General features: G+C 42.1%; 2 protein-coding genes across 9 annotated transcripts in view; both read left to right on the top strand.

Annotated features, from left to right (window-relative positions):
• The first annotated feature begins 17 nt into the window (after window positions 1-17).
• Htd2 (hydroxyacyl-thioester dehydratase type 2) lies at window positions 18-1,717 on the top strand. Its single transcript, XM_046452988.2, has one exon. The coding sequence runs from the start codon at window positions 18-20 to the stop codon at window positions 537-539; it is 522 nt and encodes a 173-aa protein (XP_046308944.1). The 3' UTR covers window positions 540-1,717.
• Window positions 1,718-9,166: 7,449 nt separating this feature from the next.
• The window catches only part of Pxk (PX domain containing serine/threonine kinase like), a 75,631-nt gene continuing 57,193 nt past the window's right edge, over window positions 9,167-27,604 (top strand). For 6 of the 8 annotated variants that reach the window (XM_058582102.1, XM_058582100.1, XM_058582101.1 and 3 more), the window contains exon 1: window positions 9,167-9,354. In XM_058582102.1, the coding sequence (XP_058438085.1) occupies window positions 9,253-9,354 (102 nt within the window). In that variant the 5' untranslated portion in view covers window positions 9,167-9,252. The remainder of the gene's footprint in view (window positions 9,355-27,604) is intronic. The other 2 variants (XM_046452985.2, XM_046452984.2) reach the window with 1 other exon arrangement.

Below are 27,604 nucleotides of genomic sequence, written 5' to 3'. Positions count from 1 at the left end.
GCTCCCATGGATGAAATATGAGGATGCTGAAGATGTTCCCAGTAGTATCCAGCTATTGCCTTCCGTGGGGTGGACTTCAAAGGAGATTCTGCCTGAGTCAACCAGCGTGGAGCAGACAGCTCCTGCAGCATGTGCACGTGAGGGTTGGGGACCGGGCTGAACTCAGCAGGGCCTTCACACAGAGGGACGTGGCTGCCTTCTCAGAATTAACGGGAGACGTCAATCCTTTGCATTTAAATGAAGATTTCGCTAAACACACTAAGTTTGGAAGGACAATTGTACATGGAGTTTTGATCAATGGGCTCATCTCAGCTCTCTTGGGTACGAAAATGCCAGGACCAGGCTGTGTATTTCTCTCCCAGGAAATTAACTTTCCCGCTCCTTTATATATTGGAGAAGTGGTTTTAGCTTCTGCAGAAGTGAAAAAGCTGAAGCGGTTTGTTGCTTTTATTGCCGTGTCATGTTGTGTAATAGAAAGTAAAAAGACTGTTATGGAAGGCTGGGTTAAGGTTATGGTTCCAGAAGCTCCCAAATCCTAATTATAGGTGTTAAGTTATAAGTTCAAACACCAATGTGATTGTTATTTAAGAGCATCTGGGGAAATGGGCCACTTGCTATTCATCACCAAGGAAAGGCCAAGAGACTCAGAAGCTACCTTAGAGAAGGGGGGCAGTTAGAGGGGTAAGCGGGTGTCCACTTTCCAATTTGAACTTCACCCAGAGCTGAGTAGATGCATGACTACATCATCAGTTAAGAATTTTTTTGTAGTTGTTTTTTGGAGTTTTTAACCATTGAGCCACATCCCCGTCCCTTTTGGTTTTTTATTTTTTGAGACAGGATCTTGCTAAATTGCATAGGGCCTCACTAAGTTGCTGAGACTGGCTTTGAACTTGAGATCCTCCTGCCTCAGTCTCCCGAGTTGCTAGGATTACAGGTTTGTGCCACTGCACCCAGCTGTTGAAGTTTTTTAAATTGAAAAAGAAAGTATCAGGAGGCTTACTTATCTGAAGGGTGTACTTTCAGAATTTAAACCTAGTTAGATTTGTGTTTGATAAACACCTACCTATATCTGAGTAGAATAGGTTTCTCACTGGATTTTTATAACTGTCAAGCATTTGCTTGCTGAAGGCAGCAGTGGAACTTGGCTCATCTTTGAACACTTACCCTTTACCAGTAAATATTCTTAGATACCTTCCTCTCTGTTTCTGGGTCAGTTTATTGTAATTTGTTATTTACACCAAGATGGCATCTTGCTCATCTTTCTGTGGAACTTGCCTTTCAGGTCACTGTTACCAGAGAAGGGCTTGTGGGCAGACTTGGATTCAATTATGTAAACTGTGTCTCATCTAGAAAATAGCGATAACATGTACTGGGCAGGATTATTGTTGGGAACAGCAGATACACAGTTAAGCATAAGGCTCAGCTGTGAACAGTAGCTGCTATTGTCCATTTCCTCTGTGAGTGAGGTTAGGAGTTTTCTTACATTTAAAGCAGGGTAGCCTACAATTAAGCAGGCATCAGACCATCTTTCAGGCTGTCAGTCAATCTGTATTAGTATTTTAATCTTGGAATTGAATCTTCAATGCAGAGTTTCTATTTTAACAATCCAGACAGATTATTTTCTCCCTCCCTTGGAAATGTGGGTTCACATTGTGTAGATACACAAATACATGCTTTATTGTAAAAATAGAAGAAATAAAAGGTATAAGAAGGCCAAGTTCTTCAAAGAGTTTTGGGGTATTGAAGGGGAAATGCGGACTAAATAAATGATCATCCCCAACACAACCCACACTTTTTTTCCCCCAATACTGTGGATTGACTCCAGGGTTGCTTTACCACTGAGCCAGTCCTTTTTATTTTTTATTTTGAGACAGAGTGTGGCTAAATTGCTAAGACTTGCTTTGAACTTGTGATCCTCCTATCTGTGCCTCCCAAATCACTGGGATTATAGCCCCTGGTCATACAAGTGTTCCACCTGTGCTCTTGTAGTTTTAGATGGTAACTCTGACACAGTTAGATGCTTTGATTAAGAGGATAAGATCAGGAGTAACTGGTTGATTCCACCAGATTTCCAGGAAAAGTTTTTCTTGGGCTGGTGGATAAGTAACCAGATTTTAATTTTTTATTTTACTTCTTTATTATTTTTTTAAACAAAGGGTTGCAGTTGAACAGATAAGTAGAAAAAGTATTTTTCTAATCACTAGAGGGCAGTGTTATACAGAAAGTGAGTGTTTCCTGTGGTTTGTGAAATTGGGAAGAAAATACCAAGGTTCACTTCAAAGGAAGCTGATTCACAGAATAGGCAGCGTGTGCAGACCGAGATCCACCTAAAGAAAACTCATTTATAGGTGAATTACTAGACTTACTGAAAGTTTCTGATAACATCAAAACAACAGAGAACTTGAGACCAAGTTGAACTCATTCCCTGGGACTTAACAGCAGTCTTATTAAGTGTGGGCCCATAAATGGACTGTGAGGTGTTCATTAATATTAGTAGCTGCCATTTTTGAAATTTGTAATGAGCTGATTTTCTACATTTACTCTAATCCTTGAAACAACTTTTTGAAGTTAGGCTAATGTCCTTTATGGGCAAGGGAACAGACTGAGGCTGTGTGACTCGTGCCATGTTGTATAGCTAATGTGCAGTAGAGCTGGGATTCAGGCTTGAGGCTGCCTGGCTCCAAAAACTTTCTTTCATATGTCACCCTGTAGGTCTTACAGTATTACTGTTCTTAGAGCACTATCAGTTTTTTTTTTTTTCCTGGTATTATGTGTGCCATTAAAGTAATGGAAATCATTCTATGGAATTCTTACATTTTAGAATGTTCTAGAACTTATTCCTGACTACAGTTATTGTTTCCCTTTATACTAGGTGGCTTACACAAATCCACCTTAAATCCAACTTTTCCTAAGTTGTTACTCAATGATTGTCTTCAGAGTAAGAATTGCTAAAAGGGTTAGCTTAAAAATAAAAAGTTACATGCAAGCCAAGTATGGGCCGACAGGGCGGGGCAGATGTCAGATATGGCTGATAACTGTTTTGAATTGTTAACTTTTTCCCCTGCAATATGAGGGATTAAATCCGTGGGCTCTTTAGCACTGAAATGCATTCCCAGCCCTTTTTATTTAAAAAAAAAAAAAAATTAAGACAGGACCTATTAAGTTGCCCAGGCTGACCTCAGACACGTTATCCTTCCTCCTTAGCCTCCCTGGTAACTGGGATTACAGGTGTATACCACAGTTCTTAGCTACACTGTGTAATTTTCAAAAATAGCTTCTCAACAAGAACATTTCCACATTTTTAATGTTCCCTAGGAATACTGGTCTTTGATCTCTGTAAATCAGTTACAGTTGGAACAGAAAAGTAGGCAAGAAGGTATTGATACTTCTCTGTAAGTGGTGTCATCATTTTCTCTCAGAGCCAAGATTCTGAAACCACTCATGCTTTGTTAAACCTAGTTATGAAGAAAATTGGCTGTTTTTCTCATTTGGAGCCCCACGCAAACTGCTGAAAAATGACTATCTTAGAAAGAAAACTTGGATGACACTCAAGTTAGGAAATGCGCCCCCAGATAATTGAGAGGTGGCTTTGACTATACCAAGTCATATGTGGAAGGAGAACAGAAATAATGAAGTAGGCCAAATGGTACTAGCACTTTCCACACAGGGGCATTATAAGACTGCAATTTATGTGATGCTTGATTACTACAGAAATACCCATCTTAAGCAATTTCAGCCTAATGTACTGGAAAATTGCTTAACAGATTTTTATATTCTATTAGAAACATTTTTATATTGGTGAATGCCACTCATTTTTTTTTTTTTTCCAGCAGCAAATCTTACAGCAAGTCCGGGAGAGCTTCTCCACGGCCACCAATTGTCTTGTGGACCTGGTTTCTGTATGCATCTAGAAAAAAGAAATTGCTAAATGCATACCAGTACCTCTGAGGTAACCACAGGCTTTTATTTTCTCCTGAACTATTAGGCATTTTTTTTCATGTTCTTAGAGCACGTTTCAGAGACCAATTTGCTCTCAAAAGAAAATTGCCATTAAATGACATCTATTAAGCTTTTTTGGGGGAGGGGGGTTAACTACTGGGGATTAAACTCAGTGGCACTGAGCCACATCCCTAGCCCTATTTTGTATTAAGACAGGGTTGCTTAACTCAGGATCCTCCTGCTCATGATCCTCCTGCCTCTGCCTCCGCCTTCCGAGCCACTGGGATAACAGGCATGCGCCACCGCCTAAGTTTTCATTAAAACATATCCTACCAAGGGTTGACTCATTCTGAGTGACTGGCACTGTGACTCCCTAGGTTGGCATAATGTATTAAATTGCTCTTATCTGAGCCAAATTGTGCCACCCAGGAGTACTGTCTCCAGGGTTCCAGATGTTTTACTACCTTTGTTCTTTGTCTTCATTTGAGTTGCAAACACAGAAGAGAGATGGATTCACAATATCTTCAGAGAGATTTGGAGTTGAAGCAAAGTCACCATCCAGAAGAAACCATTTAAAGCTCAGAATTGTAAGAAACGCAAAAAGTTATATGTACGTAAACAGAGCAAGATTAACAGTAGACTCCAGAGACAGTTTATTTCTAAGGTGGCTCTTAACTATAAAGTGGCTTGAATGACCTTCTTATAACCCTGGGCAAGAGTCCTCTTTGGTATGATGGAAAATATCAACATGTAAGGGACATAAGGAGTTGAATTTTAAGTGTGAGTTGAATTTTGTTGTTTAATATCCAGATCATGAATATTTAAAGAAATAAAATCATTTTAGTTGGGAGGCCATCCTGCTTAGGAAACAGTTTTACAGGTTTCTGTCACTTGATTTTGTAAAGCAGTTGCCCCGCCTGGAAGCATCTTCACTAAAATTCATATTCAGTCATCAGGCCAAATGTCAGGTTGCAAGGTAAACGACCTATAGTCATCTAAATATTTGGAAATAACTATTTTTTCTTTCTTTTAAAAATTTCTCTTGTTGATCCTAAGTAGTTGTGTATGTGGCAAAAGTCAAGGTTCCCTTATTCCTCATTAGATTTACCCAGTCTGAGACTTGAAGCAAAGCACATCTAATTTAAATCAGCTCTGGCATGGGGAGGGTTCCCCCACATTCATCAGGAGCCACTTCAAAAGCCAAATACAGCCCAACACAGTGATGGACACATGCTTGTACTCCCCAGCTATTTAAGAGGCTGAGGCAGGAGGATAGCTTGAGTGAGCCCAGGAGTTCAGGGCCAGCCTGCCCAACATAATGAGACCCTGTCTCAAAAATAAATAAATAAAAATAGAAAAAGGAAAACCAAATGGATGTTGAGGTTTTCCTGTGTTTGGGGCCTGGTCCCCATTGGATCTTAGAATCTAGGTAAGTCCAAGATTATTAGGGGGGTCGTTGATAGGCATTGATCAGGGTAGATAAAAAGAAATTAGTAATATGGATGGTTATTCTAAAGGGCTGTCTTTTAGAAAGAATTCACAGAGGAAGTTTCAGGCAGGATTTGTCCTTGGCTTTATTCCATCAAACACCAGATTTCTGACTCTGCTTTCAGTTTCCTTTCCCTAGAAGGAAGACTTAGGGGAGGTCGTTATATTAGGATCTTCAATTTTAATTCCTTTCCAGTTCTGTTCCTTTCCAGAGAGAAAAGCTCTTCAGTCCAACAGCTTCCTTCCCCATTTGGTTCTGCTGATTTCCTTGCTAATGTAAGAGCTGCCGCCTGCTGGGCCTTCTCTCAGCAGGAGCCTCTCTTTCAGGCTATTACCTTCATTAATGCATTCAGTCCACTCAGTAATCCTTTGGGGCGGAGCCTGTCCTCATCTGCACTCCACAGGTGTGGAGAACTGAAGCAAAGTCATCAGGCTGCCAGTAAACTGTGGAGCAGTGTGACCCAAGGAGTAGCTTCAGAATTGGAATCTGTAATTTCCTCCTCAGGTTTAAGAAATCAGCTTTTTGCCTGGCTCTTGTTTTGTTTTGGGTTTTGTTTGTGCAAAACTGGGGATTGAACCCAGTGGTGCTCTTCACTTTGAGATAGCATTTCCCTAAATCGTCAGGCTGACCTCAAATATGTGATTCCAGCCTCCTGAATAGCTGGGATTACAAACGTGCACTATGCCTGGCTTTTATCTAGTTATCCAATCTAACATTATGACTTTTTTTCCTCTCATGGCAAAACTCTTCCCACCTCTCTACCTCCTGTACTCCCATACCAGTCTCCTCCTCCCTCTTGCTTCCCTCTTTGAAACAGCACTGCCCAGGTAAGAAGTGCGTATTAGCGGCCCCTGAAATCTCATAATGGTTCCCCCCAAACTTAGGGATATCTGTTCTCTTGAGAATGTTCTTAACTCACTCTCAGGAAAAGGTATAATAGCTTAGAATTCCAGCATATGAAAGTCTCCTTTTTCTCTTTCCTTCTTCTGGGCATCTCCTGCTGAGCCTACTGTCTGCTCCTCCAGTTCACAGGGCCCTGCTACTTTTGAGAGCTACTATAAACCCCTGGACTGGCTCATCACTTCACATCCAATTTTGTTTTTTTAGTTCCTTATGTGGCTAAGCAGCTTGATAGCAGGTGACATCTGTCTCATTCTTTAACTCCCCTGTACCTAACAGTGTCTGGCATGTAATGCATTTTCACCAAGGAGCTTGCTAAAAGAAGAAGTGATATGATCTTTCTCCTTAAAGACCCGGTTTTATGTTAGGTACAATGGCACGCACCTGTAATTCCAGTGACTCTGGAGGCTGAGGCAAAAAGGATCTTGAGTTCAAAGCCAGCCACAGCATCTTAGCAAGGCCCTAAGCAACTCAGTGACACCCTGTCTCTAAATAAATATAAAAAGGGCTGGAGATGTGGCTCAGTGGTTAAGTTCCCCTGGGTTTAATCCTTGGTACAAAAAAAAAAAAAAAAAAAGACCCTGCTCACACTTCATCTCTTCCATGAACTGCCCCCCAATCTACTCTAGTTGTCATTACTCTGTGCTCCTTTATTCTCCCATGGTAACTGGCACCTTAGTTCCAGTACTCAATATAGATTGCCCTGAAGTCATTGTTTGTGTAATAAACTTTCCATCCTCCTAAAAAAGTATTAGAGGAAAAGAATTTTGTTCATTTTGTCATCCATTTGCACTGAGCATCCAGAGTCCTGAAATAACACTTTGAATAAAAGCACTATTGCCATCATTTGACAAGAATATCTGCCCAGAGTATCACATTTCAATCATTTAATCTTAAATTGGAAAACATCTAATTTGAAAATTGCAAAATGAGTTTCTTTGGGTATCTGAAATTATTTGTGTGTGATCAAGTTGGGTTTTTTTAACTGCAGCATTGGATTGGGTGTTTGCACAGTGTATAGTGCAAATGGAGCTGAACTCCAGCTGACTGGATTCAGAGAAGCCTTACTCTCAGAAATTTGTTTTACAGAACCAGTGGATTGTGAGAGCACTGGACCCTAATCATAAAAATAAAATATTTTCATCGGAGACATTTTGAAAATATGGAGAAGTGTAAAGAGCTCATGATTCTGCTATCTAGAGGAAACATTTTTGTGTGTTTCCTTTCAGTGTTTTTCCTGTAAATATATTGGGGTCACACAGGTGCATATATTGCTTTATTTACTTAATATATGAAGAGTACTTTCTCTGATTATTCTTCTTCAATAATCTGATTTATAGGGTAGGGTGCTGGGGATTGAACCCAGGGCCTTGTGCATATACTCTGTCACTGAGCTGCACCACCCCCGCCAATATGATTTTTAAAATTGCAAAAAGTTTAAGAGTATACCATCATTTGTCTCATCCTTTATTGGATATCAGATATTTGTCCTTAATTTTTTTTTTTTTAAATAATATGACCTTCCTACACACAGAATACTGAGTCACAGAGGGAGAACATTTTAAAGTCCTTGATATGTATTATTAAATCTCAACACCTGCCACTGGGCCCATTAGATGGTAGATACTCAGAAAGTAATGGTTGAATGAATGAATACCTTCCAGGTTGGCCACTTTATATCCCCACCAGCAGTATGTAAGCAGAGACTTGTTTTGGTCAATCCCATCATGGTAAGCAAGATTTTGATTTCAGTGATTCTGGCAATAATCCATTTGCCTTGAAATAAAGAAATGGAAATAAAAAGTTGAGTCCTCCCTAAATGATATGTGGTTTTGCTTTAATAAAGTGCTTTTTTAAAAAATAATTTTTAGTTGTTAAAGAACCTTTATTTTATTTATAGGTGGTGCTGAGAATTGAACCCAGTGCCTCACACATGCTAGGCAAGTGCTCCACCACTGAGCCACAACCCCAGCCCAATAAACTGCTTTTAAAACACATTGAGACACGATTGGGATGCGGAAATAGTTCTCATTTGAGGCTAAATCATGAAGCCTGATGATTTCTTTTCTCACATATTCCTCTACTGGGTCTTGGTGCCCAAAGCCATCAATTTTGGCCATTTGGTTACTTAAGGTTGCCCCACAATTTTTTTTTTTTTAAGTTTGAGATCTGGTGAGGAAACAATATGTATAATCAAGGTTCTCCTGTCTGAAGATCCAGGTTCAATGGTCTCTGTAAAACCTGAATCAGACAGTTTGTTTTATAAAGTTTCTGGATCTCCAGGGTTCAGACAGGGTTCACTTGAAGGCTCTAGGTCCTGTGGTTCTTGTGTATGGTAGTTTGGGAGAGGCCCAGTTGTAAGGGTCTCAAGCCGGATAGCCCCAGCTTCTGAGGGTCTCATCTGAAAAGCCCAATTCTACCAGGCTTGGTTTGGATGTCTCTGGGCCTGAAGTGTCCTGAATTCTAGGGCTCATGATAGAGTGAGTTATCTTTGCATCTGAGGATCCCTGGTGGTGTTAGCTTCGGATATTGTGTCCCGGGGTCTGCTGTGCAGCTACGAATAGCTGGGAGACCCAACCCCAGGGCAACGACAGAGGTCGTCAGGGGGTGGACAGCGGCTGTCAGGTGAAAGAGAGCCTAAGTCCTGCGCCGCGCAGCACAGAGTGCAGGCCGGCGGCCAATGGAAGATCGGCGCTAGGACCCCGCGGCTGGCGGCGGCGCGTAGGGTGGCCGGGGATGACAGCGACGGCGCCGCGACAGGTCGGCGCTAGGACCCGCAGGCGCGGCGGGAGGCGGCGGCGCGTGGGGCGGCGCGTGTTGACAGCAGCGGCGCTGCGGCGGGCCGGGCGGCGGGAGTGGCGCCTCTGGTTCCTGCCCCGCGACCCGAGGCGGCGGCGGCGGCGGCGGCGGCCCGGCGGCGCGGGATGGCTTTCATGGAGAAGCCGCCGGCCGGCAAGGTGCTGCTGGACGACACGGTGCCGCTGACAGCAGCCATCGAGGCGAGCCAGAGCCTGCAGTCCCACACGGTGCGCGGCCGCCGGGCGGGCGGGCGGCCCCGGGCCTGGGAGGGAGCCGGCGGGCGGCGGGCGGCCCTGGCCCGGAGGGCTCGGGCGTGGCGGCGGGTCTGCAGGGCCCCCGGGCCCAGGCGGACGCGGAGGCCGGAGCGGCCGAGGGCGGGGACCGCGGCGCCCGGGCCGAGGGGTGGGAGGAGCCCGGCGGCGTCCGGGGAAGGACTCGGAGCAGGCGAGGTGGTGGGACCCCGGTCCCGGGACGCCTCCCGGGGCAATAGTGAAGGGACCGTTCGGCCCCTCTCAGCCCGCCGCCAGCCTTCTCGTCGGGGCCACTGGGTTCCCTCCTTCCAGCCGGGGGTCTGGGTGGTGGGGATGAGGGTATGCCGGGCCCAATGGAAGTGTGACTTCAGGGGACTGAAGCCTACTTAGGGGACTGCAGAGAGAAAATGGCTGGGGTCCTCAGCCCCAGGTGCAGGTCAGCTGCTTGGCCTTGGCCAGGGAAATGGTGAGGGAAGCAGTCAGGGGTCCTGCGGAGGCAGGTGTAGGAACGTGCTCCTTCCCTCCACGGACCTGCTCGGCAGTGGGCAATGGTAGAATTCATTTGCATTTAAGATGCTCTGGAGTTGCATGAAAGAGTAAGATCCTCGTAGTAAACCCAGGCACTGTTCATTTCTGTTACATATACTGTCTTTTATGGGGCTTTAAAGCCATGGTTGTTTTCATTTGCCTGTGCCTTTTTTTTTTTTTAAAGTCATACTATGCATTATGATTTACAAGCAATAAACCCAGGTACCAGCAAAAAAAACCTCGGGAGTTGTTGCCTGCCAGCGGGACCTTGGGAAATAATGAATGGGGAGAGACAGATTCTATAAATTGTAATGTTTTGTCAGGCCACCAAATCAGATTCCAGCTCAGAGGCTTGTTGTTTACTATTGCAGTGTGTTTGGAGGTTCATCATCTGGAGGCTAAAGCCCCACAATAGCCTTCTGTTTCTCTTTTTGTTCAAAGCTCTTCTGGTGTTCAAAGAGACCTTTCATTTCTCTTGTATTAAAGTGGGACTTTTTTGAACCTCAGTTTCCTCTTCCGACAGCCATGCTTTGTAGGCCTTGGATTGTTCAAAGAGTTCATTTCCAGTTTGGAAAAATGATTATCTTTCTAAAAAGTGCATTTTATTGGGGCTGGGGTTGTGGCTCAGCAGTAGAGCACTCACCTAGCATGTGCAAGGCCCTGGTTCGAACCCCAGCACCACATAAAAATAAATAAACAAAATAAAGGTATTGTTTCCAACTACAACAACTAAAAATAAATAAATAAATATATAAAAAATTTTTTTAAAAAGTGCATTTTATTTCATTGTGCTTATCTTTAATTCTATTCTCCAGCCATGTGGACAGGCACCATAGACAATTGGATTTGTGAAACTTGTAACTTGGTGTAAGGGAGTATTGAGGGTTGAAATTTAGGGCAGGGTCACAGTAATAATTCTGCTCTTCAATTACATTTCTGACTTGACTATTGGCAAATAAATCTTATAGCCTCTCAATAGAGTTGAGTCTTTGAAGTCTATTTTATATTAAAAATAAAGAGATGCTTGTAAATGCTCATTGACCACTTCCTTCAGGAAGCATTTCTTTTTCTTTTTTCTTTTTTTGGTACCCAGGATTGAACCCAGGGGCACTCAACCACTGAGCCACATCCTCAACCTGTTTTTATATTTTATTTAGAGAAGGGTCTCACTGAGTTGCTTAGTACCTCGTTGTTGCTGAGGCTGGCTTTGAACTCTATCCCACTGCCTCAGCCTCCTGAGTCATTGGATTATAGGCGGGTGCCACTGCCCCACCTATGAAAGCATTTCTTGATGGCACTGCCCTATGTGCTCACCATCACATCATCATTTTATTCAGTGATTACTGCTTTTCTTTTCCACCAGGCTGTAAGAGGGACAATTCTTTTTCACTTTGGACTCCCAGCCCCTGGTATGTAGATAGGATTTCACATGTGAGTTTTTTCTTTTTAATGAATAAATAAATGAGTTGCAACCTTACTTGCCTATTCCTATTTGTGTAAATTGTTAACATAGAAGTTAGTACTTTAGCCAGGCATTGAAAAATTTTTTTTCCCCATTTTTATTGCAGAGTTTTTCTTTAAAAGACAAAATAATTTAGGGTAGAAAATGGCAGTTCTTGTAATTATGACTGAACACAAAAGACAATGACTCACAGGAGACCCATAGAGGCAGATGTTGTAGAGTTTAAAAAAGAAAAAAGTAGCATTGTCTTGCGTAATTTTTGACTATTCTGTGTTCTTGTCATTTTAGCTATAAAGTTTGAGACTAAGAAATGTTGCATCAGCTCTCAACTTTATTGAGAAAATCATATGCTGATGCAAACTTTTTGGACTATTAGTGTCTTATGAGTAAGTCCCTTTAAAACAAGAATAGTTGGAAATTATTGGGAAAGAAGCAGTAGTTAAAAGTGGTATGTAAAAGAGAAAAGCAATGCTTTCTGGAAAGAGTGAAAATGGCTTTCCACCTTGTTAGCTGAAGGGAGATATGTCTCAAAGGTCAGAGGTCTAACTTCTCTTTCAAATACTGAATCTCTAGGAAATTGCTCCTTGGCCATAGATAGAAATATATGAGGGAATATATAGTAGTGAACATCCTTTGGGTTGGGAGAGGCAAGGCCTTAGTACAGGTCTGGGATGCTGGGATGATACTTGCTAGTCATGTGACATTGGTTGGGCAAATCACTGAAAAAAAAAATTTTTTTTTTGTACCTGAGATTGAATTCCAGGGGTTCTTGACCACTGAGTCACATCCCTAGTTATTTTTATTTTTTATTTTGAGACAGAGTCTCCCTAAGTTGCTTAGGGCTTCACTAAGTTGCTGAGGCTGGCTTTGAACTTGTGATCCTCCTGTCTAGGCCTCCAGAATCGCAGGGATGACAGGCGAGTGCCACCGCATCCGACTCACTGAAACATTTTTGGTGATTAGTTTTGTCATGAGAGAAATACATAGCTGCCCTTGACTATGGTGGGAAGATCAAATGAAATAATCTTCTTGAAGTATTTGTAAAGTGCCTTCCTCCCTTTTTTCATCTCTTCATTCTCTGATAATGTATGTGCAAAGAGTTAAACACTTTAGAGTACATTATTCCAAGTAAGCTCCTTTCTGGCCATAGTTCCTTTCATCTCGCAATCTTGTTTTGCCTTAGGAAACAATTTCTAACTGAAAATTTTAGAGCACATCTGATGTAGGATTTATGAACTTGGGAGGGAAAAATTCTCTGGGGAAAATACAGACACCAGAAGGATGAAGGGAACACAAGGTCACTACCAGAAAAAGCACATTGGGTTGAGCAACTGACCAAGTGCGTGTTGATAGGTGATTCAGTGCCTGAATGATTTTATTCTCTTTTTTATGGCGCACAATGAATTTAGCTATAAGAAATAGACTAGGCTTCTTCTGCAAGAAAATGAAGCTTCCATAAAACCAGAAAGGCCAGTGTTTGGGGACAGGATGCTTTCTGTCTGGAGTCAGAAGAAGGGGGAAGGTTTTCTAAAAAAAGGAATTCTGGTTAAAAGCTATATGGGTGAGTTAGGAGAAAGTTTGGGAGAAATAAGAGAAGACAAGGGAAATAAGAATTCTTAGCTACATGAAAGGGAAAACTTAAGTCAATAGCCTCAAAAAATGCTAACCTCACTGAAATAGAAACCAAAGGAAACTGACAGTTCTGGAGAGGATTGTTATCAAATGTGCAGATCGGCTTTTTGCTGGTTGGCACTCCACAATGTGGATAGCTTTTCATCTCAGTTTTTTTCTCTTTAAATATTCTTCTGTGAGGTTCATCTGGATCAGGGCCCATTTACTCTGCATTGGGTGCATTTTGTTCTTGAGAAACAAAAGATAATTTTAGGGATATTTGAGGCATAACAGAACATGTTTTTAAATCCGTGGAAAAGATAATATTACACGTTAAAAATCTTTATGAAATGGATCTGTCCTTGAACTTTTGATTTTTGCGAAACTATTTCTTCATGGTTTATTTATGCAACAACATTCATTCAACAGAGAGAATCGGCCTGTGAAATAGACCTGCTCTCATGGAGTTTTTGTTCTATCAGATTTGGAGGTCTTTTTTTTTTCTTTTTTTTGGTACCAGGGATTGAACTCAGGGCCACTCAACCACTGAGCCCCCAGTCCTATTTTGTATTTTATTTAGAACAGGGTCTCACTGAATTGTTTAGTGCCTTGCCTTTTGCTGAGGCTGGCTTTGAACTCAACGATCTCCTGTCTCAGCCTCCCAAGCTGTTGGGGTTATAGGCCTGTGCCACCGGCAAGATTTGGAGGTCTTTTGTTTTCCAAGGTGTATACAAGTCAACCAGGATCTTTGCCTGTCATAACACAGGTGGATTTGGAATTCTTTTTATGACTTGTTTTTTTGCGGTTTGGCTTCTTAATTGGTGACCCTTCTTTGAAATTGTCTTTTAAGCTTTATTCATATAGCACCAAAATACCTATTCGAAAATGATGCCAAATTAAATGGTATCATTTTCTTCAGAGCCTGAAATATTAGGATAACCCAAAACTCAGTATCAGAATCTATCTGGGCTTCCTTTTGGGCAGTTCCTTTAGAATTCCTTGTTATACTGAACAATTTAGATTTTTTTTCTTTGAAGATGATTGCATAGACTATTGCAGACTATATGGCAGCTAACTTGGCAACACTTCTACCCATTATTCTAAGGTAATAATAGCAGTTATTTTCTGGGACTCTAATCACTCATACTGGTTATGTATTTTGGCCTAGTTGTCCTAGAAACCTTAATGAATGCAGTCAGAAAGCCCTAGTTAAAAACTTTTAGAGACTGGTAATTAGTTCATTTAGAGATCATAAGTAATTGCTTTCTTTTGAAGAAGTCAGTGTTTTGCCGCCTGATTTAGGGGCTGGTGATACTCAGTCCTCATATATCATCTCTTTTGAAGATTATCCCATGAGAAAGTTTTCCTATAATAGAAATACAAATAAGAAACTTGCTGTAGTTACTAGGAGGAAATGTAGGATTCTGGGGCTGGAATTTATTTTAGATGAAAAGATAGTTAACGTGTTTTGTCTACCTTCCAGCTGCAGAAATAGCCATGCCTTCCATATGGATTGTGATTGTTCAATATATAAATTATTGGTAAGGTTTAAATGGGTTCATTTGAAGCAAGTAAAACAAATGCTCAGCTCAAGCTTTGAGAGATTTTTGAGTGGCCTCATATGAAATTAAGCTATTTATTTATTTATTTGGTAAAAGGGATTGAACCCAGGGGCATTTAACCACTGAGCCAAATCCCCAGCCCTTTTATTTATTTATTTTTTTTTAAAAAAATATTTATTTATTTATTTATTTATGTATCTTTAGTTTTAGGTGGATACATTAGCTTGTTTTTATGTGGTGCCAAGGATCGAACCCAGTGCCTCATGCATGCTAGGCGTGCACTCTACCACTGAGCCACCACTCCAGCCCCTCCCCAGCCCTTTTAAAATATTTTATTTTGAAACAGGATCTTGTTGAGTTGCTTAGGGCCTGGATAAGTTGCTGAGGTTGGTTTGAACTCCAGATCAGTTGCTAAGGCTGGCTTTGAACTCCAGTCTCAGCCTCCCAAGCTGCTGGGGTTACAGGCATGCGCCACCTTGCAGGCTGAAGCTCTTTATGTTTCCACTTTGGGCATCCTGGGAAAGGGGGAGCTGCACCTGAAGATTGTTTTGGAAGTCATAAATGCTGAAGTGTTAGGGGGATATGGGGGAGGGAGTAATAAACTCCATGGTTTTTCTCCTAACCTGAAAGTCATTCTTAGTGACTTCTTTTGTGAGTACCAGGCACATAGTGGGAGAGACAAAGATATGACATCTCTTCAAAGGAGAGGACAATGAACCTTCACTTGCCTTTTGAAACTTGACTGGTCCTAGGGGACAGTGCTTTATCTCAGGAAAATACCTAGACCTCAGGAGGGGAAGCATTTGTGGAGACTGACCATGTAGTCTCTGGCTGACCTTGCTGATGACCATTCTTGGGGGAAGTCTGGCCATTTCTAGCTGAAGATTAAGATATCAAGTATTTCCTCCTGCCTCCTGAAAGAGCATAGTTGAAAGCTAAAGGAAGTCCTAAATGCCTTTGATGTCTTCAAATAATTAAGTAATTATTTCTTGGTGGCTAAGAGGGTGCTTTTCTAATTATTAGTATAGCTATCTGTTAAGTTGGGGAATGTATGCAGTAACAAGAGTCTTCTGGGAAAAGTGTTTGTTTTGTTTTTGGTACTAGCTTTCTGATTCATGTACCATACAATCCACCCAAAGTGTACAATTCAGTAGCTTTTAGTATATTTAACAGAGCTATAGATCACCACAATCTCAGAACATTTTCATTATCCCCAAAGAAGCCCAGCACCCCTCAGCCATCACCCTGGAAAATTTTATAACCTTCCAAGATGTTAATTAAACTCAAAATATAATCTCAAAACAAGTTCTTCAACTCTTTGAGTCCAACTCCTTTAAGAATCTCATCAGAGGGACAACTGCTCTCCATAAACACATATCTGTCTGTATACCTTCTCAGAACCTCACCAACCTATGGATCTTAGGGTAAGCATCACAGTTAGAAATTTTTAAAAAACTGTGAACTTGGAGAATTAACTTATTTTAGTTGGTGAGGTGCGTGCACCAAAAAAAAAAAAAAAAAAAAAAAAGTATTCTGCTAACTACCACACGTACCCTACTTTAGGAAAATCCACTGGGGCTGGGGATGTAGCTCAGTGGTAGAGTGCTTGGTGAGCTTGTGTGAGGCCCTGAATTCAGTCCCCAGCACTGAGGGAAAAAAAAAAGAAAGAAAAGAAAACCAGCTGGGTACAGTGGCACATGCCTGTAATCCCAATTACTTGGGAGACTGGAGCAGGAGGATTTGTTTGAGGCTAGTTGCAGCAATTTAGTAGACCCTATCTCAAAATTAAAAAATAAATAAATAAATAAAACAAATAAAAGGATGGGGAGCCTAGGGAAGAGGATGTTACTCAACTCAGAAGTGGAGCGTCCCAGGTTCAATTTCCAAATTTCTAGTATCGCCGGAAAAAAAGGAAGAAAGGAAACCACAATATACTTAGAACAATAGATGGATTATGTCCTGTGGGCAAAAAACAAATTGCTTTAGTTTGCAGCTTGCTTGGTTCATTTCAGTGTGTGTGCTCTGGTGACTTCTACAGTGGCCCTGGAGAGGGCAAAGGGCTCTGGACTGGAAACAGGGTATGTGTGCCCTCTCCTTGCTCCACCTGCTTGTCATAGCACCTCTGTTTATAATATTTAAACAAGTCTGCCCACATTTCTTTGATGTGGCTCATCAGCAATAGGTCATCTCTACTTATTTTTTCATTTGAGGCTTTCTTCTGCGGGTAGGGGAGGGAATGAATGGAGTATTGGTTATAGGAGAATCCTGGATCTCGAAATGTCTAAGAAACACTCATAGAGCTGGGTACAGTGGTGCATGCCTGTAATCCCAGAGGCTTAGGAGGCTGTGGCAGGAGGATTGATTATCACAAGTTCAAAGCCAGCCTTAGCAACTTAGCAAGGCCCTAAGCAACTTAACTCAGTGAGACCCTGTCTGTAAGTAAAAAATAAAAAGGGCTGGGGATGTGGCTCAATGGTTAAGCACAAAACAAAACACTTGTAGAGGTGAAAGGGGAAACAATCTTGTTCATGCAGTGCCTTTTTCCTCGTGAGTCTACCCTCCCCCAGGGGACACATTGCACTTTAGCCCTACACACTTTTCCTCTTTGCCCAAGCCAAGGGAAATGAAACTGGAAGTGGGCCCCGCTCACACCGACCTCTAGTGTAAGGCTCACGGTCTGGCCAGCACGCAGCCCACTGGCCCACCAGAGTACCTGGAGTAGCTGGGACGCCCCTCGCCAGGCCCTAAGCATTCCTATGTGACCCTGTAGATCAAGTTCACTAGTTGTCCTCTTGGATTCTGCAGACACTTCTGAAGCTCATGCTCTCTGATGGCACTGGCGTTGGCTATAGGCTTGCAGTGGTGAACTGTCCCTCCTCTGGTGGCTCTGAGGTTACTGCTGAGGGTAGAGAGGTGCCTCTGGAGGTCTTCCCTCCCCCTTCCCATGGGAAAGGGCATGGGCAGTTCGTTCTGCCTCTCTCCATGTTTTTCTCTTGAAGGTTATTTTTTTACTCTAAGTCCAGCCTTTCTTGTTTACATATTGCTATTTTCATTTAATTTTAAACTAAAACAGTCCCTGGCACATGGATAATAAGCATCCAACACAAATATATGTTGAATAAATGAAGTCATTGAATGAATGCAGGTATTCAAGATACAACTCAGGACACCCTTCCTGGGTCTTGCTACTTCACCTCTTAACCTATCAAGTCACACATAATTTTCCTTCCTCAAATTTCCTCTCTATAGACACATGCATTTTATATACCTATTATTTCTTACTACCCTGTTTTCTATTTATGCCCCCCTCCACAGGTGCAAACTGTAAATAACATGAGGAGAGAGGCAGAATGACTTTGGACATATTGCTTAATCCCTCCAGCCTCAGTTTGTCCATCTGTAAGGCGGGATGGTAAGAGTATGTTAGGGTTGCTGATTAATAGGCTCATATAGCTGGAACATTCGAAGAGAGGCTAGCCCATGTCCACGGTTACCTCTGTACATGTCAGGGCACTGGCTCAGTGTCTTGTGCATTTTTTGGCACTCAAGTATGTTGAGTGGAAAAGGGGAAGTTAAATTTTTTAAAAGTTTGTCTTACTATCACCTGTGACTACTTTGCTAGTAAATGGCAAAAAAGATCAGTCACATCTCAAAGAACAACTACCCACCCTACTCCTACCCCCACCCCCAACACCTGCCTTTACCTGTTTACCCTGGAGGAACACGTTTTGACAGCCAGGCTCCTGGAGATGCAGCACAGTCTCCTTACTCTCCTGCCTGGAGGCAGAGTTGGCTGTCAGTGTTCAGAGGCAGTGGAAGGGACAAGTGGGCGGCTGTGAGGTGCCAGGGGCCTGGTCTGAAGCTAGGCAGCTCCTAGCCTGTTTCTGCTCTTCCCCTCCTGGCTTTTCCTCACCCCTGGAGGGGTTCCAACATGGGTGCATATACGTTGGACCTCTGGAACATTTACAAAAACAAGAATCTTCTGGGTGCCAGGCACTGTGCTGTGTATCAAGATGAATGAGGCAGGAGGCTGACATCCTGGTGGAGGTAGCGAACACATAAACCAAAGGCCAAGTAAGACACTGAGAGGGCTGCTCTGCCTGGGAGAATGAGGGGGGCATATGGGAGAGGGAGAAAGGGTGAGGTCCTCCCAAGGCTTAGGAAATGAGGAAAGGCTATTTCAGAGAAGACAGCAATCCTGAAACATCTAGCAAAGCCTCTACTGGTTTACACTATTCTAAACTTTAAAGTTTGGCTTTAGACATTTTGAATGATACTAAAAAGGAGTGGTACTTGTCATCATTCACTAACTCACCAGAAGGATCTCAATGTAAAAACACTGAAGAATAATGATTCTGTTCTTTGCAGCCAAGGTTGTATTTGTAGACTTCAGGAGCTCCTTCAGCAGACACTGCTGTGTGGGATCCAGTTTGACAGGACTACAGTCATCTTGGTTATAACTGCCATTTTGCCTGCCAGGTAACCCTGGCACTTGTCCCAAACCCTATAGGACAAAGTTGTTGAGATAGTTAGCTATGCTGACTGACCACTGACTCACAGACTTTCTTAACTGACCTTGGGCATCTTAGTAGGTTTGTTTGTTTGTTTCTTTCTTTCTTCTTCTTTTTTTTTTTTTTTTTTTTTTTTACAATGCAGGAGATCAAGCCCAAGGCCTTGTGCATGCTAAGGCAAGCTCTTTACCACTCAGCCACCTTCCCAGCCCTATGTTAATAGTTTCTTTTCTTTTTTTAATATGGTATGGGGGATTGAATCCAGGGGTGCTCCACCACTGAGCTACATCCCCAGTCCTTTTTCTTTTTTTAAATATTGAGACAAGATCTTGTTAAACTGCCTAGGCTGGCCTTAAACTTGCAGACTTCCTGCCTCAGCCTCTTGAGTCACTGGGATTACAGCTTTTTAAAGAGTTTTTGATAAAGGCCAGGGATCTTCCATTTGGCCACAGCCCACCTTCATCTAGCTACATATATAAACACCTCCTTCCTGCCTTGGGTATGGAATCCTCCTGTTTTGCTGCTGCCCAAGACATACTTCTGTCCATAAGTGCCTAATAAATTACACTTCATGCAATCTTAGCTCTGTTGGCCTCTTTCTTCAGTCTCTTATTTCCTTCCACGTTTGGCTTGTTCTTATGCAGCAGAACTGGGTTTTTCCAGAACATGCTGGGAGTATGCCTTGGGTTCTAGGCATTCAGTACTTGGGATGAAGGTCTAAACAGGATAGACTTGGTCCCTGTCTGTGTTTGTTCATTCATTTTAAAAGGGTTTATTTTACAAAATTCTAGTCTAGGGTAAAAGATGAAAAAAGGGCAAGTATGGCCAATTGTGGGGCCTCTTGGATGCCAGGCTAAGGGGACCCAAACAGCAATGAGGGGTGTTGAGCAGGTGTGTGGCATGTGAAAGTAGAGTTTTAAACAGCTCTTTGTTGCTGGTGTATAGGGTGTGGCTAGAAGGATGGAGGAAGGGAAGAGGAGAGTCCCTTCTGATAATGAAGCCCTGGAGTTAGAAAGACCACATCTCAGGTTCATGGCAAGAGAAAGAGAAGGAAGGGAGAGAAGAAAAGTGCCAAGTAGAGACCACGAGGGGCACAGAGGCACTAAGATGGTAACTGGTCTTGCAAGGAACATGATGAGTCCAAGTTTGGCTTTAGACATTTTGAATAATACTGAAAAAAGAGTGCCACTTGTCCTAACAGCGAACATTGTTTAAACTCTTACTATTGTGCCAAGCCCTAGTTACAATAGTCTAATTTTCGCTCCCTCTATTTCTCTCTTTTGGGTCAGCCTCATTGAAGTATGTTATGGTTTGAATCTGTTGTGTTCCCCAGAGTCTGACGTATTAAAGGCTTGGTCCCCAGTGCAGCAATGTTCAGAAGTGTGGCTTTTAGGAAGTGATCGGATCATGAGGGCTTTGACCTCATCAATGGATTAGTCCATGGATGGATTAATATTTTTATAGCATTATTATGAGGTGGTACAAACTGTAGGAGGTAAGGCCTGGTTGGAGGAAGTAGGTCTCAGGGGCCCCTTCTTCCTTCTCTCTCTCTCTGATTTTCTGGCTGTCATGAGGTGAGCAAATTTTTCCTGTCATACCCTTCTTCCATGATGTTCTACCTCACCTCAGATCCAAAATAATGGAGCCAGCCAAACATAGACTGAAACTTCTGAAACCATGAGCTAAAAGAATCTATTCCTTTAAGTTGTTTTTCCCAGGTATTTTGTCATAGCAATTCAAAGACGACTAATACAAAGTATAATTTACATGTAATAAAATTTATTAGTTTTAGTGTATAGTTTGATAAATTTTGACAAGTATATACCTATTGTGTAACATTTTGCTCAACTGCACATATTTTCTGGGTATCATTTTGCAGTCAGTACCTTTCCTCTGGTCCTTGGCAACTATTACGCTGCTTTTTATTGCTATTGTTTCATCTTTGCTAAAATGTCATCAGTAAACGAAATCTTAAAGGATGTAATCATTGGTGTCTGACTTATTTTAATTAGCATAAAGCTATGAGATTCTTCCAAGATATTGTACGTTTTTGTGTTTTTTTTTTTTTTAAATATTGTTTTAGTTGTCAATGGACCTTTATTTTATTAATTTATATGCGGTGCTGAGAATTGAACCCAGTGCTTCACACATGCTAGGCAAGTACAGTACCACTGAGCCACAACCCCAGCCCCACGTTTTTGTGTTTGATTGATTGAGGGACAGGATCTTGCTATGTTGCCCAGTCTTGCCCTGAACTCTCAGACTCAAGCCATCTTCAGCCTCTGCCTCCCAAGTAGCTGGACTATAAGCAAGCACCCCTACACCTAACTCCATGTTTCTTTCTTTCTTTCTTTTTAAATTTTTTTGTAGTTATAGATGGATAGAATGCCTTTATTTTATTTGTTTATTTTTATGTGGTGCTGAGGATCAAACCCGGTGCCTCATGCATGCTAGGCAAGCGCTCTGCCACTGAGCTATAGTCCCAGGCCAATCCATGTTTCTTTTTATTGCTAAGTAGTATTCCATTTTGGGGGGGGATGGACTACAGTGGAATGGACATTTATCCATTGGTAGACATTTGGGTTGTTTCTAGTTGGGGACAATTATGAATAGAGCTGCCATGAACATTTGGGTAAAGTCTTCATGTGGACATAAACTTTCATTTCTCCCAAGTAAATACCTGGAAATGGAGTTTCTGGGTGACATGCTAAGTACATGTTTAACTTGGTAAGAAACTGTCAGACTTTTTAGATTTTCATTTGATCCTCATACCAATTCTGAGTTGGGTTTTGTTATTATCCCTGTTTTTCAGTTGAAGAAAATAAAGTACAGAAAGGATAACTTGCTCAAGATCTTAGGGCTGGGAGTGGCAGATGAAGGTTCATACTATACTCGTGAACTTTGAATCAAAATACAAGTTGTGAGCCATCCAAAGTGATTTGTTATCAGGGTCTGCAGATTGATGGACCTGTTCAATGGCTCTATGATGCCTACTCCCAGGAGAAGACAAGGTGGAGGTGTTCCCTGACTCACAGAGTCAGACAATGGTTTGGGTGGCTGCCTTCTAAATTCTCCCAGCTTGGCTGCATAGGAATGGAGTTCATTCATCACACACAGTGGCGGCCTTAGAGAATCACTGTCCAGTGAAGAGGTATTGTGAACCATATATATTATTTGCATTTTCTAGTAGTCACATTTAAAAAGTAAAATGAAATTAATATATTCTGTTTAATTCAGTATATCCAAAATATTATTTCAACATGAAATCAATATAAAATTGATGCTATATTCACATTCATTTTGTCAAAGTTTTTTTAAAATGTAATGTGTATTTTATAATTATAGTATATTTCAACCAGAAGTAATCACATTTCAGGTACTTGATAACCATATATTGCTTATGACTAGTATACTGGACAGCACAGATATAGACATTAAAAATAACAATCTTCAAAAGCACTAATATGGAGAGAGAGCCATGTTATATTAAGTGGGGAAAAAAGCAAGTCATAATACACTATTTAGTATGCATTCATTTTCATAAATATCTGTTAGTACCTGCAAACAGTCTATAACTACATTGCCTCATACTATATCCACTAGGCTACTTTAAATTAAATAAAATTAAAAATTCACTTCCTTTCACTAGCTACATTTCAAGAGCTCAGAGGTCCCCTGGCCTTAGAGGCTACCATATTGAATGTCAAATTAGATGGCTGCTGTCTTCAAACGGCTAAACTGGTGGAGGAAGCCTGAGGGGCTGAGGCCTGTGAGCTCTGTGACCAGCAAGTTGGTGAGCATTGAGTCCTAGAACTTCTGTGTGTGTGTGTTGTTTGCTTGTTTGTGGCACTGGGGATTGAACCCAGGGCCTCGCCATGCTAGGCAAGTACTCTACTACTGAGCTACATCCCAGCCCTTTTTGCTTTAAGACAGGTTCTTGCTAAGTTGCCTGGTCTGGCCTTGAATTTGAAATTCAGTCTCTTGAGTAGCATGGTTTTAACAGTTAAGCACAAGAAGGAAGCCCCATAAGGGGCAGCCACAGTTGGTACCTTGGAGAGTTTAATAGGAACTTGGTGTGGAAACAACACAGTCTCCTCAAGGACCCTGTTCCACTTTTGTACAACGGAAATTAACTGCCATTCAAATTGTTGAGTTCCTCATAAACCTGGTGTCCACTTATGGCATCTTCATATAAAAATGCTCCTTTCTGCTTCTTATTCTTTTTTTTTTTTTTAATATTTATTTTTTAGTTTTTGGCGGACACAACATCTTTGTTTGTATGTGGTGCTGAGGATCGAACCCGGGCCGCACGCATGCCAGGCGAGTGTGCTACCGCTTGAGCCACATCCCCAGCCCCTCTGCTTCTTATTCTTGCATAGCAGGGCTTGCTTAACATTTGAAAGAAAATCATTTGTCATTTCTATGTGCTACCTGGTTTCCAATCAACCCCAGAAGTTTGTGTTCATGAAGAAGGAGCTGGGCTGCAAAGTTTGGGGATATTAAAGTTAGGAGACTGTGGTCAGGTGGTGTTTAGAGAGCTGTGTCCCTATACTTAACTCTTGTGCTCGGGCCTGGCTGCATGTCCTTACTCTGCTCTTCATTCTCAGCTTCCTTCTGACTTGATAGACCAGTTCTGCCTGCCCAGATAACCTCCATTCATCAGAACAAGACTGTATATAACATGAAAGCATTCTGCCCAAGGCCATAGAATGTAGGAACTGCTGTACCCCTGTGTGAGGTAGGCCTGTCGGCCTGCAATCCAGTCTATTCTCACCACATACAAGCTTTGCAACCTTGAGGCATCTACCCTCTTGAGCCTTGGTCTTTTGTTGGGAGATGAAAGAAGCTGAGGGACGGAAGGCAAAGTCTTCCATAAGCACAGCAGTTGTATCTTCCAGGAGATGTATGGCCCCATGGCCTGTGCAGTGTGCCATCACGTACATGGTTGGTTATGAAATTGGAATAGTGACTCAGGAGGACACTGGCATGTTGAGGCTTGGTAGAATTGACTTAGGTATAATCAACTCTGTGGTGACCAACCATTATTAAAACCAGTAGGGACTTCTGCAGCTTGACTTCCACCCAGAATTTCAAGCTTTGTTCCCACCAAATGTTTTACCAGCCTTAATACAAATAGAAGAGTTCATTGACTTGACTTTCATCTTTTGTTTTCCTAGTCTTCCCAGAACAGTAAAAGTGCTGATGGGCAGTAAAAGGACCAAAAGGTTCCTCACCAAGGAAAAGGAGTGATTGATTGCACATGTCATTGATAACATATCAGGCTCTTATTCAAGCTCAGATAATCTCAATTCTTATCTTATCACTCAGAATTCCTTCAAGTGGCATGTTTTAAATTTCATGTGCAGCAAACTGACAAAGTTTTTTTTTTTTTTTTTTTTTTTGCAATGCTGGGAATTGAACCCAGGGCCTATTATGCATGCTAGGCAAGTGCTTGCCACTGAGCTATGCCTGCAGCCTGCAAACCAACACTAAAATTTGTCTTTTCTTATCATAATAGTAATATGTTCATTGAGGATATCCAGAAAAATGTAGGGATGAAAAAAAAAAAAAAAGCCTGAAATGGGCAAGAACCTGGGACAACAGAGTAATAACTCTAGAATAATCAAAGACTGAGGACATTGTTTCCGTGTTTTAAGAAAATGACTTTTTGTTTTTTACTTAATAGAGCTTACTCACTTACTAGTGTTACCACTGCCTCCTGCTTGCCAATTAAAACCACAATGCATTCACCTGCAGAAAGTTTGTGTTTGGCCTGGTGTGTTGGCCTGTAATTCCTCAGCTCGGGAGGCTGAGGCAGGAGGATCACAAGTTCAAAGCCAGCCTCAGCAACTTAGCAAGGCCCTAAGCAACTCAGTGATATCCTGTCTCAAAAGAAAATATAAAAAGGGCTGGAGATGTGGCTCAGTGGTTAGGCACTCCTGGGTTCAATCCCTGGTACAAAAAAAAAAAAAGCTTGTATTTGCTGTTTTCTTAGCTAGGAAGAAAACTAACAGTTAACAAAGCTGGTCATTATGCTGGCTGCTCTAAATATGCTATCTTATCGAATATTTATCACAACCCTAATGGGAAGGGATGATTTTGCAGATGAATAAATTGAGGCCCAGAGAAATTAGTCCAGGAATCTAGTAAGTGGCAGTTGGGCTTTAAGTCCAGGTCTCTGTGAATAGAAAGCTTTTGTCCTCCTCCCCACCCCCCCCACCCCCCAGCCTGTGGCTGTGGTGTGGAAGGGGGGGTGACACATTGTGGCTAATCATTACACAGTGACTGGCTTCTCCTTCCAGACCCTGAAGGTGTCCCTTGAGTACCAGCTAAGGTTGTAATGGAGTTGGTCACTGTAGGTGCCAGAGCCCACCTAAAAATCATCATTGGCAACAGAGATTGTATGTTTGATAGTCTTTTCTAGCTAAATACAGTGGGTGATATTTAATCATTATTCATACTGCATCCATCTCTACAGTTTAAGAGCATATTGCACAAGTAAATGAAATCTTTATTTTGTTTTAATTGAGGCTTTTTGAATCCACCCCCGCCTTTCCTCTGATATAAGATAGAATTATTGGGCTCACATTTTAGCAAATTAGGTAATTTGCTTTGGCATCATTTAAGGGTCGTTGTTCTATAGAATGCTATAGAATCTGGCTGTTTAAGATGCCATATCCATTCCATAGTTATGTCTGAGGTCAAGGGAGTCTGGAGCGCTTCTTTGCAGTATTTCTCTTAGCTGGATCATCAGCTTTCTTTGAAGTCAGCCTAGAGACCAGTTCTCCTGCTGGGAGACCATCCCACAGAGGAGAGCTTGGACTTCAAAAGGCCTGCAGAGGGGAGAAGCATGCGTGACCGTGGTTGCTCATCTCACTGCAGGGATCAAAGTGTGTTTGTGATATGTTCTGTGTCAATTCTGCTAGCAGAGAAGAAACTGGGAGATTTGCTTTGCATAAGGTTAGAGCACACGTTTCTGTGATCCGGTTGGTTGAATTTTTAAAGGAAATTCATTTCACATGGTGGGAAAGGAGATGCACTTGGCTTCACTCATCTGCCAGAATTTATTTTTTAAGATTAGTGGTGATTCTTTGGATGCCTTTAAAAACCCAATGTTTTCATTTGTTTGAGGGCCATTTTTACATATTACTGGCTTGCATAGCAATGGCTATAGAACAAAGGTAGGTCCCAGCACTGAAAATCTGCAGATGAAACTGCGATAAATAATGACAATTTAGCAAAGCAAGAAGTAATCATTAATTCGAAGTGAAATATTAAAGACTGTAAGCCGAGAGGCAGGTGGCCAGTGAGCTGAGCGGAAGTTCTATAAGCCGATTCTGTTATAAGAATTTCTTCAGAAACCTTGTTGTCCTTTGGCATGATGCAGACTTCTGCTTGTGAGGTGCAGCTGCTGTGCTGTGTGACACTGATTTTGAACATTAATTCTATTTTTATTTTTTAAAAATTTTTGCTGGGGATTGCCTCATGCACACATGCTAGGCAAGCACTAGAGCAGTGAGCAACATCCCTAGCCCTCAGCACTAATTCTTATAAAGGAGTGGTAAGTCTGAGGCTGGGAGAGCCCATGGGAGTTTTCTCGAGAGTGCCATTTGACTCTACCTGTTGTAGGTGTATAGGCTTCCTCCTCCTGAGAATGCAAGGGGTCAGTCAGCTAATACCCATCAGCAGGTATTTGCTGTGCTTCTGCCATTGGCCTGACATTGTGTTCAAGTGTTATTTAGAACACAAAGAAATGTGTGATTGTAGCTCTTGAAAAACTTAATTCAGTTGGAAAGATCCCCCTCCCCAAATGTAGACAGACATAGGACAAAAATAGCAATAATGTTTAAAAGGTAGAGCTTCCCAGGTTTTGAATAAGTAGAGCAGCAAAGCAAGGTGAGTAAGAATATTTATGTTCTAAAGAGTCTGACAGAGGAGGGTTGAATAGAAAGAAGGGTTAGGTCAGTTTTATCAGAAGATAGAAAAATGTGGAAGCTAGGCTAAAGAGTTTGGGTTTGTCCTGTGGCCAGTGAGGGTCATGGAAGATTCTAGAGCCAAGAAGTGGCATGGTGCTGGATGTCCAGAAAGGTTTTTAGCATTTATACACACACACACACACACACACACACCAGGGATTTAACTGAGCCACATCCCCAGACCTTTTTATATTTCATTTAGAGACAGGGTCTTGCTAAGTTATTTAGGGCCTCACTAAGTTGCTGAGGCTGGCTTTGAACGTGGGATCCTCCTGCCTCAGCCTCTGAGCCACTGGGATTTCAGGTGTGTGCCACCATGCCCGACTTGCTTTTAGCATTCTTTGGGGGCTTTTCCTATGAAGGGGAGGTTCCAGGAAACAAGTGGGTTTGAGAGTAACCCCAGAGGAGTGGTGTGGCTGGTGGGTACTAAAGACCAAAAGGCCCGCCCTATCCAGATCCACCATTGCTAGTCCAGGCATCCATCCTTCAGAGACTCGGTTCCCCCAGCTGCCAAATGAGAGTAGCAGTTCTTCCTTGTTCACCTCAAACAACATCATTTGATATTGTGGGTGGTGC

The sequence above is a fragment of the Marmota monax genome, unplaced genomic scaffold, assembly GCF_021218885.2.
Source record: "Marmota monax isolate L192 unplaced genomic scaffold, Marmota_monax_Labrador192_F-V1.1 WCK01_AAM20220418_F8-fsc00042, whole genome shotgun sequence".
In the NCBI taxonomy this organism is placed as follows: Eukaryota; Metazoa; Chordata; class Mammalia; order Rodentia; family Sciuridae; genus Marmota; species Marmota monax.
The sequence above is the reverse complement of the archived record's forward strand: the minus strand, read 5'-3'. Positions and strand labels throughout refer to the sequence as shown.

Excerpts from the sequence above, each read along its gene's own strand:
- Htd2 (XM_046452988.2), top strand. The coding sequence starts at position 18 with ATGAGGATGCTGAAGATGTTCCCAGTAGTATCCAGCTATTGCCTTCCG.